Here is a 15,034-nt window from a genome sequence, read left to right on the forward strand (position 1 = left end):
ACTGAAATAAAATTAGGTCAAACTTTAGTTGCCTGTTCAGCCTTACACCACTTATTTATTCATTCCAAGTGCAGTTGTTTTGAGGAAGGATTTTTCACTGTGTCCAGTGGGTACAAGCCCACTGGTCATGTCCAACACTTGAAAAGACTCATTTAGGTATATAAAAGGAAAATTACATTTCAATGACTCATACAGAATTCTACACCATGAATGTTTGATAATAGATTTTATTGAAGTCTACTAAAAGGTATTTGTTCTTAGATCAAATCACATAATGTTCAGTAAGCCACAAAACCATTTCAGTTCATTGCATACATATTTAGGGAGTCTTCATTTAAATTCTGTGTATGTTCATGTTCCATTTCACCAAGTTAGCGCCAAGTGCCAAACATAGGACAGGGTCCAATTTGTTTAGTTAAGACTTGGTACCAAACCAAAATGAGACATTTACATGTACGGTACATTTCACAAGTAAAACACATAAAAGAAAGCCTAAATAACCTAACAGTTTAGATAAATTTTGTAGACAGCATACTAAAACAGACTTTGACCTAAACAATGAGATTTAGTCATATGCCAAGTACAAAGGCAATGATTATTAAATTGCTCAGTTTTCATCACAATAATGATGTGTGCAAATGGGGCCTGGAAAAATACAGTTTACTTAAGTTTTTTGGACACAAAATGGAAGACCACCATTTTTAAGACTGCAGAAAGGGCTTCAGAAGCTTTAGGATCTACAGATTAGATTTTGTTCATGGGTAAATGTGTAAGTAGCATTAGCTTGGTGCGATTATATACTTCCTGTTATTTTTCTATAAACAAAATACCAGTACAATTGTGTGCCAAAAAAACCAAAATGAGCATTAGTGGTAAGAAAACTACCTGCCATAACCATAACCACAGTGTATTCTCTACAAGGACAATCTGGAAGTAGTATTCCTTGGCTATTTTAAAGACAATATCCCATCCCATCCCCCGCCAAAATCAAAATTCTTTACAATGTGCCAGCTCAAAAATTGATTACCTATGTGGTGAAAGGTACACTGGAGTTTAAATGGAATGTTCATAGGGTTTTTTAAGTAGAAACAATTTTATGCTCTTCAGCAAGTGCTTCACTACAGACAAACTTAATGGAAAATATTATGCAAGCTTTCAGTCATGGCTGTAACACAGTTCAAAAATAGGTACATGCCAGTCAGATAGAAGATAATGAATTCTGTTTTACACTTGGAAAGTCTTTCATGTTAGCTACAGTCAAAAACATTTAAAATTGTAGCTGCTTTAATTTGCTGAGAATTCCAATTAAGTATTTATATGTGGTAGAGAAAGGCTCTGTACCATGCAATTTTAGATTTTGAATGTAAGCAAATGTACTAGCAGGATTTTGATGGAGTGTTAGATGCTGCAGTGTCAGAAGAATTAAGCATACAGCATGCAGACTTATTAATTTGCCTATTTACAAATCTCATCTTTCAATATTCTCCATGGGAACCACGCTATATGGAAATTTTCACTTTGAGATGCTTAAACATCTAACACAGGACCAAACCTTAATTCAAACTACAACACATGAATGCACTACTTTATGAAGTCACTGCTGACTGCCTAGGTTCAGCACAAGACCAGAGACATATGGCTGGAAATAGGTTTGGTACAAGTCAGGACTGTCGCTTGCCAAGAGCATAACCTTTTACAAGACAAGCCGATTGAAGCTTATGTTTCAAAAGAGCCAGAATCACAGCTTCATAATGCAAGCCAGAGGTTTAAACATACTTCTTCCCTCTAGTTAACCTACTGTACCATGGTCATTCGTTGCCCTCTAAACTGTGCAAAACACAACATTTTATCATAAGTCAATGACACAAAATGTTATTCCATTTACAATACTTTGGGTCAGGTTTAGGCTTATGGCTTAAAGACTTACACTTTTAACACTGGTATTTTAGGCATGTGTTTGAACCGAGATATAATTACCCAACTAAGGGAGGATAACTAGATATATCAATACATCAACTTGTTAAAAAGCTCCCTTTCTTTCCTGGAGGGAAGACACCATAGCTAATTTGTAGATATAAAAGTTATCGGCCCTATTCAAATTCAGATTTACAACCAAGTTACCATCCAATGTTCTGTACAGCTACTGAGATACAGGTATTTACATGTGACATACACGCAAGATTATGCCCTATAGAGCATTCACTGATGCATATAAAGCTTTTACTTTCACCAAGTAATCCCAAATTACAAGTCTTTGTTCAAACAAGATAGACTGATTAGTGCAAAGTTGTCCCAAGCTGTTTTGTTCTCTTGATACTGAACTAATTTAAACTAACTCTTTGACGGTTATCTCTTCTTCCAGCAAAAAAACATTCTTGCTCCAACTATATTTCAATGACCAGATAGTAACTGAGTAAGTTTTACTATGTGGCACACAGTACTGGCCATTCCGTTGTGCAAACTATGGTTCATCACTTCAGTTTATTATTCAGAACTCCTCCGTTTGACATGCACCTATGACATGGGAATTGAATTGCACCACAATAATTGTTATATCATCCCTGTACATCCGAGCCAACTCTTCTGGAAGACTAAGCATTTTGGACAGTCGCTCGTGATCAACAGTGCCAAATTCGTTATTTCCCACAGCATGACGTATCAAATGAGTTGCTGCATTTTGATCTTCAAAGGCTGAAGAAACTCGGGCTCTCCTTTCTGTTAAGAGGCCATGCATTTGTCCCAGAGTTACCTTGTATCCACCAACAGCTATTGGCTGTTCATGATGAACACCAGTTAGATACTCACCTACAATTCTAACCACATCTTGCCTGTGCATGGTTTCCCACAAACCATCTGTCGCCAGTATCAGGAATTTGTCTTGAGGCCTTAATTTGTGATGTATCACCTCTGGCTCGGCAGTGAGATATGGTGGAGTATGATAGTTTGGTGGGATGAACTTGGTATATTCATTGTCATTGAGCTGATCGGGGCCAGACTCTATCACTCTCTTCTGAAGGTCAATGCTCCATTTAAATTTGACATCTCCAAAAGCTCTGAAAGGCATCAGTAAGCCTAACAGCCTATCTTGTTTCACAACACTCTTTTCTTCAGCCTTTGGGTGCTCTATTTTGATTCGCTCAACTTCACTTTCATTCTGTGCATTATGATCATAAGACAGCGCAACTGCAGACCAAGATCCATCTTCTTCTTGAACGCCAAGCATGGCCCTGCTGTCACCAGTGTTGGCAACATGCAAATCAACCCCATCTACATGTGCCACACAGGCAGTTGCACCAGAAAAGGCTACACGCAGTACCAGATAATTGAGGAACGAATTTGGGTCTCCTACTTGAGCTTCCAAAGAAATGTCATTGTCAAGTCTCTTGAAGGCATTGATTAAAGCCTCTTTTACATCTGTCGTCTCCCCAGTGTTGAGATCTATAAGTTCCTGCCAGTAAGTTCGTAAACTATTAAAATACAGCTTGGAGGCTTCTTTACTGAAATAGTCATTGGGGTGCTTGTGCCACTGTAAGATGGGCAACAGGGCCCTGCCACTCTCAACAGCATTTTCTATTTCAAGTAATGTCTCATGGGGCAATAGAGAAACAGCAATGTAATAAAACAGTCTCTCACTGACAGCCTGTGCACAGGCACATCCTGCATGACCATCAAACACACCAAGAAGCATTCCTCTCGTTTGTAAGCAAGTGGCTGCGCTTCTTCTGTCTTCTATTGGAGCATTGGCTGGAAGCTGGTTGCTATCGAAGCCAAGGACAGAACTTACATTTTTGCCATCAAACTCTGGAACTTTGAAACTATATTCATTTGCTTTCAAGATACTATTAACCTGTGGAGGCGTGAGATAAAATCTTTGTGGTGTGGAGACATAGTTCCTTGCATGAAAAAACTGAGGAAAGTTCTCCTTTGGTCTACAGAGAGTTGCCAACTTCTTCTGCGGGACATATCTCAAGTGATTGTGAGATAAATGCGGTGACAAGCAACACAGATGCTTGTGGTGACAGTAACATGCAGTGTTGTATATCCTGCCAATCTCACAGCTGCGAATTAATGGGAGCAATAGCTGAGTTGGTGCTGGCATGGCATCCGAGAATAAAGGCAACCTGGGGCTTCTTACTGGAATTGCTGGGGGGGAAACACAAGTGACATCTATGCTTAACATGAATTTTAAAAATAAAATATTTTAAAGCTATAGTCTAAAAACCACATTTTAAATTATACAATATTTTTTAAGCGCAAATGACAAGAATAACTGACGCTGTACATGGTGCCAACTTTAAGAAACAACTGTCTATACTTTATTTGTTTATTCTTCCTGCTCACTCAACATGCCTGCATTCTCTCCCTGCTTACTCAATACCTCCAATTACTTGATTTTGCCTGACTTTTCCATTTGAGAGTTAAACATGCCTCACTTTTTTTCTCTGCCTGCTTGAGTACTCTTGTCCATCTGCATAGCTGCCTGCCCACTCACCCTCATCCTGTGCCAGGACCCTCCCTCTACCAGTCTGCTCAACTGGTATGCCCCATCACCCTGGTTGTTTGCTTTGCCTCCCTTCATATTCACTCACTGCTTACCCACCAGCATACTACTTTGAACGTTCACTATTTCTACCTGTCTACCCATTGCCTCTTTGCTCACTGTCTGTCTGACCACCCACAATCTGCAATGATTCACCATAAAGTACAATCTGTCAAGCAGGCACCAGTATAAGCTTCAACAACATACAAGACTCGTAGATTTCATTCTGATGCCCTCAGTATGCCAGCAACTTTAACAAAGTTCAGAATTTAGGCACTACAAGTGGTAGGTACAAGAGTACAAAAGTTATATATGAAATTTAAGCAAAAACTTGTTCTCTTGCGACAGCAGCTTCAGGGCAAAATGTACCCAGGACAACTACTGCACCACATCTTTACAAATGGCATATTCAAAATGCAAAAAATTATTGAAGAGCTAGACTTCATGTGTAAGTACTGGTTGCCAATGACTGTTAAACTACCAATAATGAACACTATCAAGAACATGTTTATTCACACAGTAAAGATTTGAAAGCATTAGCAACACATTTCAGATCAGTTTAGCAGAATACTCTAAGACTGAATTTTTCATAACCAATTCCTCCATGCACAGCAATTCAGACTCACACTTCAAGCGTAAAGTGTGAACACAATGACCTCTACTTGCAACTACCCTAACCATCTTATCCAGAGCTTTAAATTAAGAAGGTGAAAGCCGAAGGTGAAAGTACAGATAACAGAGCCAGGAAGATTTTCATACCTGCCTGCTTAAAGATAGTTTCCTACTCTAGTTTGGCAGTGAGGAGGATTTAGTTTGCCCTATACAAGGCAACTGTAATAAAACACTTTTACAAGTTTTTTCCTAAGATACTTCTCTCAAGCAATACAAATTAAAGATGAGACATGCACAGTGTATTTGTATTTACTCTGAAGTAAATCTCACTGAAGTTAATATTTCCAAGCAGGCACAAGATTATAGCCTTAGTTTCCTTTTACAACTTTACTGCACTCACCAACTCAAAACCCTGACTTCCAAATATTCCCTAGATAAAGTGTTAGAGACACGATGTAGTCTACACACTTCAGACCCACAAACCTTCTACGGCAGGGGTGCTCAATAGGTGGATCGCGATCTACCGGTAGATCGCGAGGCAAAATGAGTAGATCGCGGAGTGCCGACCCCCCCTTCAGGTGCCTCTGGGAGGAAACGCCGGGAGTAAGGCCCATTGTACTCAATGGGACTTACTCCCAGGTAAGTGTGGCTAGGATTGCAGCCTCACAGCCTAATCCTAGGCATGTCTACTCAGGAGTAAGTCCTGTTATACTCAGTGGGGCTCAAGGTACACCAACATACATTGTACACATAAATGTTATATGTTATGATGGCGCGAACATTGTAAAAAAAACTCTGGTAGATCTCCGGGCCTTGCTAGGTTTCAAAGTCGCTCTCGAGCCAAAAAAGTGTGAGCCAAAAAAGTGTGAGCCAAAAACCCTGTTCTACGGTTTCCGATATTTCCTCTGAACCAGGTAGCTCAGCACTTACAGTGGTAAACCACATGCAATGCTGTATTATTTCTCCTTAAACAACTCCACTCAGAACACACTAACGCAGTGTTTCTCAAACTGTGGGTCGGGACCCACCAAGTGGGTCACGAGACAATTTCAGGTGGGTCCCCATTGATTTCAATATTTTATTTTTAATATATTAGACTTGATGCTACCATGGCATGTGACTGCATTTGGGGAAATGTTATAGACCTGTACTTTTAAAAAACTACTATGTATATTATTTTAACAATGATAGTAAAGGAGACTTACTCCTGAGTAAGTGTGGATAGGATTGCAGCCTAGGATAATTAAAAAATTTTCCTGCTTGATGATGTCACTTCTGGTCATGACATTACTTCCGGTGGCTCCCAACAGATTCTCATTCTGTCTCGGTGGGCCCCGGTGCTAAATGTGTGAGAACCACTGCACTAACTTTTATGGCAATATTCACAGCAATTGTTTTGCATGATCAATTTCACCATACATACAAAGCCATAGTGCTGCTGTGATAGTATACTGCTATCTGCCAAACGAATACTGATAATAGGCAAGTACTACATAAGTGTTATAGTGTCAGACCATTAGCCCATCTAGTCTGGTACTGCTAGCTGGCAGTGGCTTTCCAAGATGCATGACAGGGACCTCCTCAATTCTAATACCCAAACATCTTTATTTAGAAATGCCAAGCCTGAGACTTTCTTCATGCAAAGCATTCACTCTGCTACTGACTTTTCCCACACCATTTTCTTCTACTTACTAAATTTGCTTTGCTCAACCCAACTTTATTGTCTTATTCCCCTGAATGATCAAATTAACTCCATCTCAGGGCTTGCCCTGCCATTACACAGAAGGAAAGGATGGGGAGAAGTACCATGAATGGCAGCAAGCTGTCCACTTAGCATACTACACATTACTACCATATCAGGTACAGTTTGGATTTTCTTCACCAGGCATCAAACTGCCTCCAGTTGTATCTGTTCCTTTATCAGCTTCAGTTCTTGCTTCCTCTTTTCCTCCACATTCTTCAAAGTTTTTCAGACATACCTCCAACTCAATCTTTTGGTTTACCTGGCTCTCTCCTTATCAAGCTTTACAGATATTAATCTGTGTCATCTGTTAGACTAACCCAGCGGTACTCAAACTTTTCCGGCCAGTGGCTCCCTTGACCCCCACCCCATGGCTGTTGGCCATGACTCCCCATCATGCTCCTGAGGGCTGGAAGTGACATCATTAAACAGGAAGTGGCCAGAAATATTAACTATATTAATATTAAATTAATCATATCATTAGTTAAATAAACTTTATTTATATCCCGCCCTTCTCCCTAAAGGGACCCCAATTAAATGCAGATCTTAAAAATATATTATTAATACAAAGCAATATTCATGCTTTATAAATGATCAGCTGCTGATCACTGTTGGAGACAGGATGCTGGAGTAGGTAGATTTTGTCTAGTCTAGGAAGACTCGTTTTTTTAACTTTGCAAGCATACCAATACGCGTACAATTGTTTTATTAAATGAACTTTGTGAACAACCAGTCTGACCAACATTACACACACACACCCCTGTGGACCCCAAACCAACTAGTCATTTCTCCCATTCTCCTTGGATAGGATGGAACCCTTTATTAATTTGATGAAATTAAATTTTTCCAGCAGCTGGTGGGGAAAACAAAAATAGACCATGAAAATATATTAGAGCTGATAAGGGTTTGGTTAGGAGGCTGATTTGTCTCCTATACTAGGAGATGCACAGCTCAAGCCTATGCATGTCTACTCAGAAGTAAGTCCCATTAGAGTCAATGGGGCTTACTCCCAGGAAAGTGTGGATAGGATTGGGCTGGAAATCACTTCATCAATGGCTGATAAGTATTCCCTTCAAATAGCAAGATTCACCACTTTAAAAATACAGCCTCTCCTCTTCAGCCAAACAAGAAGATTAATAAATCACTTTAAAAACAGTACCCTTTTTCTGCTCCTGGCCAAGTAAAGTGTGTGCTTCTCTCTCCCCCCCCCCCCCCTTTGCCAACTGCATGGAAACAACTTTAAGACCCCGGTGACTGGTAAAATAGGAAGTGTTTTATTTGGGGAGGGGGAGGAAAGCGGGAAGGTTTGGAGATTGAAAGAGGGGAGTGGAAGAGGGAGGGGGTTGAAAAGAGATTTCACTTTGATGAGAATCGATCCCAGGCTGGGAACTAGGAACCAACCAGACAAGGATCAAGGAGGGTTTCTTTGTGACAAGGACAACGACTGCAAAATGAGCATGCTTGGTACTTGTCAGATGGGGGTTGGAGTCGAAGAGCTTTGGAAACAACCTGCAGGGAACACAGAAGGCAGCAGCCTCAGAGTGGAGGGAGAAGAGGGCAGGGCAGCAGCTCAGAGGGAACAGCTGAGCAACTCCTATTTCTTCTGCTTTAAAAAAAGCACAGAAGATGGTATTCTGCCCAGGGGTGTGACTGTATCTCTGCCTCCCCTTTGAGTTCCTGGCACCTCTCTAAGGAGCCACACCTCACAATTTGAATAGCACTGGACTAATCTAACAAATCATCCCTACTACCACAGACTAAAATAGCCACCCTTTTGTATTAGCTTGTCTGTAGGGAGAGTAAAAGTGCTATACGTACTTCCGACTATTTCTTTCAGAAGTTGCCATGATCCAGCTGCTACATCTCTGATGCCAGTAATTCAGCCAACAAAGCTGAAAAGGGTCATTCCCATTTTCAAAACTTGCTCTGCAATTGGCAAGTTAAGCCCTACAATGGACTTAAGTTCAGGTTATTCCCAACTGTTATTCACCCAAAGAGGAAAAGTCAAGATAAAATGATTATTGTGGAAGAGACAAATTGTGTCCCTTTCCCTATGGATTATTAAGGATGAAAATAATCATTTCCATCTTAACTAGGATCAGTGGCTGGAAGAAGCGTGAAAGTCCGCCTGCCTTCCTCAGCTTAAACTTTACAGTTGCCCAAGAGTGCCTACTTTCACATCCCTGGCTATTCTGATGCAATTTGGTAGGAAAGAAGAGGCAATCTTTCCATTTTTGCCAGTCAGTACCCTGGTTAACAACTGGTGCCAATAAAAGCCTCCTGCTCAAGGAAAGGACCTCACAAATGCCCGTCATGGTCATCAGGATGAACGTGCCTCCTTGCCACCAATGAATGCAAGGCCAAGACAATCTCATACACCAGCATCACCAAAGCTCAGTATACTGGCAGAGACAAATTCCTACCCTGCCTCTTAAGGGGTTAGCAGAAACATTTTGATCAGCTAAAGTGTAGACATTGCTGAAGACATTCACAGAAAGATCATCTAGCATCGGCTTAATCTCAGTGTCCATTAACTGTCAAACACATTATATCTGAACTATGATGCACTGCTTACTGGAAAGTACTTCAAGCCTTAGAGAATCAGGGTACAGATGTTCTACATTTTTAAAGTTACATTTAAGGCCTGGATAGGTTAAGTGATACTAAGTTTGCTCTGCTGTAACATATCTAGGACTCCAGAAGAATTTCTAAGGTGGTCTGAAGAGGACTATTGTACATACATGCACAATTCTCAGGCATAACATTCTAATGATTAAGGTGTAAAACTTCAGCCTCTGCAAAATGTCTAGTGCTTCTATCATAAACACAAACATGCAAGTCATTAGCACATTTGTCCAAGCGAACATCCTAAATAGAAGTGATATTATAGATCTAAAAGACAAAGACAATGTTTAAAGGTGGCACCTTCCAAAAACAGTGCCACTACCTATAGCAACATTTTACTCATTAACACCCTCATTATCCCATGAGGGATTATCCCATCCCCAATCTCCTGAAAGATTCCTATTACTGTACTGAGAAAATAGGAACACAAGAGATACATACCAATCCGCCTGGGACCAGGACACACACACATTCTCCTGTCACAACAAGAAGCCGCCAACATCCACAAAGCAGTAGCCCAGGAAAAGCAAGGCAGAGAGTTTATTAAAGAAGGAGGAAGAGATCTCCAACATTGAAGAGGGAACAGAAAAAAGACAGAGAGACAAGCAGTTTGTTTGTAGTGACAAGCATTAAGAAGCAGCAAGTGCAACACAGTCATCCTTCAGCAGCATTGTCTAATCACACCACAGCCCCCAACACACTATTCTCCATCCTCCTTGATGCACAACACCCAGTTCATGCAAAATTCATTTGCTGTCAGCCAGACATACTGAGCCAGAAGCACACCCATCCACTTAGGCAGGGATGGAAAAATATTTCAGGCTGTAAAGCACTGGTTTCAATACTTATAGATGTCAGCCCTGTAAAGGGCAAACCAACATTTTACTTTTGTATTTTCTACAAACTCAAGTACCTTAGATTTTTCCAGCTCTGGTAGCCTAAACATTAGCCTGCAACACACACACACACACACACACACACACACACACACCTGCTCTGCTGCCCTTCAAAACTACATACACATGCACACACACTATAGCAAACATGTATGTATTAGTGACATCCACAAACTACAACAGCCCTAATCCTCCAAAGAGTACATATGGGCACATCATTAAGCTAAGCCTACTTGGATCCACGGTATTTCACTAATAGTTTCTTACCTTCTGAGAAGAGTTCCCAGGGAGAGTCATTCTTTTTTTCCATATGCCCAATTTGCTTAGTTTTTATATACATGGAGAACACCTATGACCTATCTAGGGGCACTGGCAATACTCAATCTGTGCACTTGACCACCACGATACTCACCTACAGAAAACTTCCATTATGGATTTGCATTCCCATCAAGCTTCAAGAACCTGGACTGGTCTGCTGCCAATTCAGAGGGGATAAAGGGCAACTGCAAGACCAGTACAATCTCATCAGTTGTTCAACAAGCAAGTTCAAAGCTTGCAGCAGGTGGGCAATGGGGAAGTAATATCTTGATGAGAACCAAGAAAATAAAAACATAAGAACATAAGAACAGCCCCAATGGATCAGGCCATAGGCCCATCTAGTCCAGCTTCCTGTATCTCACAGCGGCCCACCAAATGCCCCAGGGAGCACACCAGATAACAAGAGACCTCATCCTGGTGCCCTCCCTTGCTTCTGGCATTCTAACAAAACCCATTTCTAAAATCAGGAGGTTGCGCATACACATCATGGCTTGTACCCCATAATGGATTTTTCCTCCAGAAATTTGTCCAATCCCCTTTTAAAGGCGTCTAGGCTAGATGCCAGCACCACATCCTGTGGCAAGGAGTTCCACAGACCGACCACACACTGAGTAAAGAAATATTTTCTTTTGCCTGTCCTAACCCGCCCAACACTCAATTTTAGTGGATGTCCCCTGGTTCTGGTATTATGTGAGAGTGTAAAGAGCATCTCCCTATCCACTCTGTCCATCCCCTGCATAATTTTGTATGTCTCAAGAACAGCCCCACTGGATCAGGCCATAGGCCCATCTAGTCCAACTTCCTGTATCTCACAGAGGCCCACCAAATGCCCCAGGGAGCACACCATAACAACAGACATGCATCCTGGTGCCCTCCCTTGCATCTGGTGCCCTCCCTATGCATTCTGACATAGCCCATTTCTAAAATCAGGAGGTTGCACTTACACATCATGGCTTGTAACCCATAATGGATTTTTCTTCCAGAAACTTGTCCAATCCCCTTTTAAAGGCATCCAGGCCAGATGCCATCACCACATCCTGTGGCAAGGAGTTCCACAGACCAACCACATGCTGAGTAAAGAAATATTTTCTTTTGTCTGTCCTAAGTCTCCCAACACTCAATTTTAGTGGATGTCCCCTGGTTCTGGTGTTATGTGAGTGTAAAGAGCATCTCTCTATCCACTTTATCCGTCCCATGCATGATTTTGGATGACTCAAACATGTTCCCCCTCAGGCATCTTTTCTAGCCTTCCTCATAAGGAAAGATTCCCCTTTCACCAGGAGGTTTGTGCCCGTGCCTCCAATTGCACACCACAAGAACCGAAACTGCCCAGAGCAAATGCTGTGCAGAGGGGGTCCTCTCACATTATGAAGCAAGACAAGGAATGATGGAAAAGTCCATCACAGGTTACAAACCACGATTGGTATATGCAACCTTCTCATTTTAACACTAGGCTATCTCAGAATGCCAGATGTAAGGGAGTGGACCAGGGGATGCAGGTGTCCTGTTGTCTTGTATTCTCCCTGAGGCATCTGGTGGGCCGGATACAGGAAGCTGGACTAGATGGGCTTTTGGCCTGATCCAGTGGGGCTGTTCTTATGTTTTTATTTTCTTGGCTCTTTTAATGTCCTTTTCTGCATTTTTAGATTGCCTTTCTGCAAGAGCATTCTAGGTGGTTCACAAATGTAAAAATACTAAATATACAACAAAAGCTTACAGAACAGAAAAAAAAAGTTCTGTTGGGCTATTTAGTAGACCTTTTGTGAACCTAGGGGGCTCTCTTCTGCCTTTCACTCAGAACAAGTAGCCCCTGGGAAGGAGAAGCAGCAGCCCCAAAGGTTCTCTGAGGCCAGTGCTGGAACCTTCTGGAGCTGACAGCTGACATGGCACCTGACATGAGCTGTGGGGAGGGGTCGTGAGCTGTTTACACCTACAACAAGGCTCCTATCTAGGATGATAAGAAACGAAGTGGGAAAGAGTTGCCTCTACCTTTAACCACTGTACTGAGGAGGGAATATGGGTAGGTGCAGTTTTTTAAACCCTTCCATGCTGAGCTGTACCTGCCAAAATTCCCTCTTCTATACAGTGGTTAAAATTAGAGAAAACTCTGTCCCCCTTTGGTCATCCTAGGTCAGCCTAGCAAGTGCCTTGGCAAGTGCAGCTCATCATGGATAGGTTTAAAAAGCTGCACCTACCCCAACCCCCTCCTCAACACAATGGTTAAAAGTAGAGGCAATTCTGTCCCACTTCATATCTGGTCATCCTAGGCAGGAGCCTTGCTGTAGGTGAAAATGCACAACTCCTACTTGCCCACCTGTTGTAAGCACCAAACTTGCCTGTTACCACGGAGTGAGAAACATACACACACCTTATGAGTCGGCTGTGCATCTTGGCTGGCTTGCTCAATCCCCCTGGAAGTCATCGGCTTGGTGTGCCCACTTCTAGTCTAGTGGCACTGAAGTGGCACCTTGATTGTGCCACTGGTTGATAGGAGAGGAGAGGTCACGAGTGGCTTTCGTGGCTGGGCATGGATGACTCCCTCTCCACTGCAGCAGCACCCTGATTTTTAGGGGTATGAAGGGAGCTCCTCAAAATGCTTCCACTTCAGGGATGTGAGGGGGTGGGGAGGCAGGTGATGCACAGCCTCCCCACTGGGGTCCTTTGGAAAGCACCACCGCCGTGGGAGGCACCCAAGCACCCACAACCCACGCACTCAGCGGCGCTTTCCAAAGGACCCCAGTGGGGAGGCTGTGCCTCACCTGCCTCCCCCCGCTGCCTCATGGTTGGCAGAGCTTTCTAAAAGACTCCGGGGGGAGGCACTTCCTCAACTGCCCCGCCCACCCACTGCACGTCCCTATAGCCACTTCTCCCTCTGCCTCCCTGGGTCAGACTGCGAGCCCCTCGGGGCAAAGACTCCCACGTGCGGAGCCAAGCGGCTCTCCAGACAAGCAGCACCGTGACGCCTCCTCCCAGGCAGAGGATGGGCAGCATCACGCCCGCCTGCCCGCCGCAGGCCCGAGAAGAGCGCGCACAGCAACGCCCCCCCTCTTCACACGCGCCCTCCGCAGACACTGACCTGGTCAGCCGAGAGGGGTGGGGCGCAGGACCCCGCTCGGGCAGCGGGAAACGGCTGGCGCGCGCGCGCTCCTCTCAGTGCCCGCCGCAGAGGAACCTGCTCCAGCGCTCCCTCCCCTCTCGGAGTGCGCGCGCCCGACACGAGCCCTCACAGCCGTCGCCTCAAACGGCATGACGACTGCGCTGTGTCGTGGTCGCTAGCGGTGACGCGCGCAGGATTATAAAGCAGGAGAGGGAGGGGAGAGCGGCCGCGACGCCCATTGGCTGGAAGCGGAGGGAGGGCGGGGGAAGCGGTCACATGGCGTGCCCGCTCACTGAAGCCCACACTGCTCCCCCCACCAGCCTTCTCTTCCTCCCGTCGGCGGAGGGATCTCCGTAGCCTCACCTCTGCCGGTCTAGTCCATGGGGAGCGGAACCTCCAGGCGGCAGCTCCGCGGATGCGTCTCTCCTCCCTAACGGATGACCAGACGCCTGTGCGCTGTGACCGCCTCAGCTCCCTGACAGCCAATCAGGACCTCTTGCTGGGAAGGGCGCGCCGCATTCCTGCTGGGGGAGGGCTCTGGAAGGGCGTCTGCCGCCTCCTGGCAACGCCCCTCGCAGCGCCTCAGGCTGCCGCCCCGCCCACGCTTGCCCGGGAGTGAGCCTTTCGGCTGCGGAGGGGCCTCTTCTGAGGCATGCGGAGCGTTGGCCTCTCAGGCTGCATCCCGGCCACACTGACCTGGGAGGAAGCCCCATTGGCTGTTGCGGGACTTACTTCTGAGGAGACGTGCAGAGGCTGGGGCACTCACAGCCCAGTTCTAAGCATGTCTCCTCAGAAGTAAGTCCCATTAGCGTTAATGGGGCTTACTCCCAGGTAAGTGTAGGCTGCAATCCTATACTCATTTGTCTGGGAGTAAGCCCCTTTGACTAGAATGGGGCTTCTGAGGAGGCATGCACAGGATGGTGCTCTCAGGGTGCACTCCTATCCACACTGACCTGTGAGTAAGCCCCTTTGACTACAATGGGGCTTACTTCTGAGAAGACATGCATAGGATGGGGCACTCAGGCTGCAATCCTATCCACACTTATCTGGGAGTAAGCCCCTTTCACTAGAATGGGACTTACTTCTGAAGAAACATGCATAGGATGGAACTCTCAGGCTGCAATCCTATCCACACTTAGGTTTTAAACTGATCCCTGGGGGAAAGCCGACAGGAGCCAAGGGGCATCCGGTTCAGGACTCCTCAT

The 15,034-nt window shown here is 44.3% G+C and overlaps 1 protein-coding gene across 4 annotated transcripts; it reads right to left on the reverse strand.

Moving 5' to 3' along the window:
• Nucleotides 1-209: 209 nt before the first annotated feature.
• PDP1 (pyruvate dehydrogenase phosphatase catalytic subunit 1) lies at nt 210-14,279 on the reverse strand. 4 transcript variants are annotated; one of them, XM_066625781.1, is made up of 3 exons: nt 13,809-13,989; nt 9,960-9,994; nt 210-4,143 (listed from the first exon to the last, which is right to left on the reverse strand). In XM_066625781.1, the coding sequence occupies exons 2-3, from the start codon at nt 9,988-9,990 to the stop codon at nt 2,489-2,491; spliced, it is 1,686 nt and encodes a 561-aa protein (XP_066481878.1). In that variant the 5' UTR covers nt 9,991-9,994; nt 13,809-13,989; the 3' UTR covers nt 210-2,488. The 4 variants fall into 4 exon arrangements, with proteins under 4 accessions (XP_066481878.1, XP_066481880.1, XP_066481879.1 ...); XM_066625783.1 differs by lacking the exons at nt 9,960-9,994; nt 13,809-13,989 and adding an exon at nt 14,193-14,279; XM_066625782.1 differs by lacking the exon at nt 9,960-9,994.
• Nucleotides 14,280-15,034: the final 755 nt, after the last annotated feature.

This window comes from Tiliqua scincoides, chromosome 4, assembly GCF_035046505.1.
Source record: "Tiliqua scincoides isolate rTilSci1 chromosome 4, rTilSci1.hap2, whole genome shotgun sequence".
Taxonomy (NCBI): domain Eukaryota; kingdom Metazoa; phylum Chordata; class Lepidosauria; order Squamata; family Scincidae; genus Tiliqua; species Tiliqua scincoides.

Excerpts from the sequence above, each read along its gene's own strand:
- PDP1 (XM_066625781.1), bottom strand. The coding sequence starts at position 9,990 with ATGTGTGTGTGTCCTGGTCCCAGGCGGATTG. Across the intron at positions 4,144-9,959 it reads TCCTGGTCCCAGGCGGATTG|CAATTCCAGTAAGAAGCCCC; the intron begins GTATGTATCTCT and ends TTTCCCCCCCAG.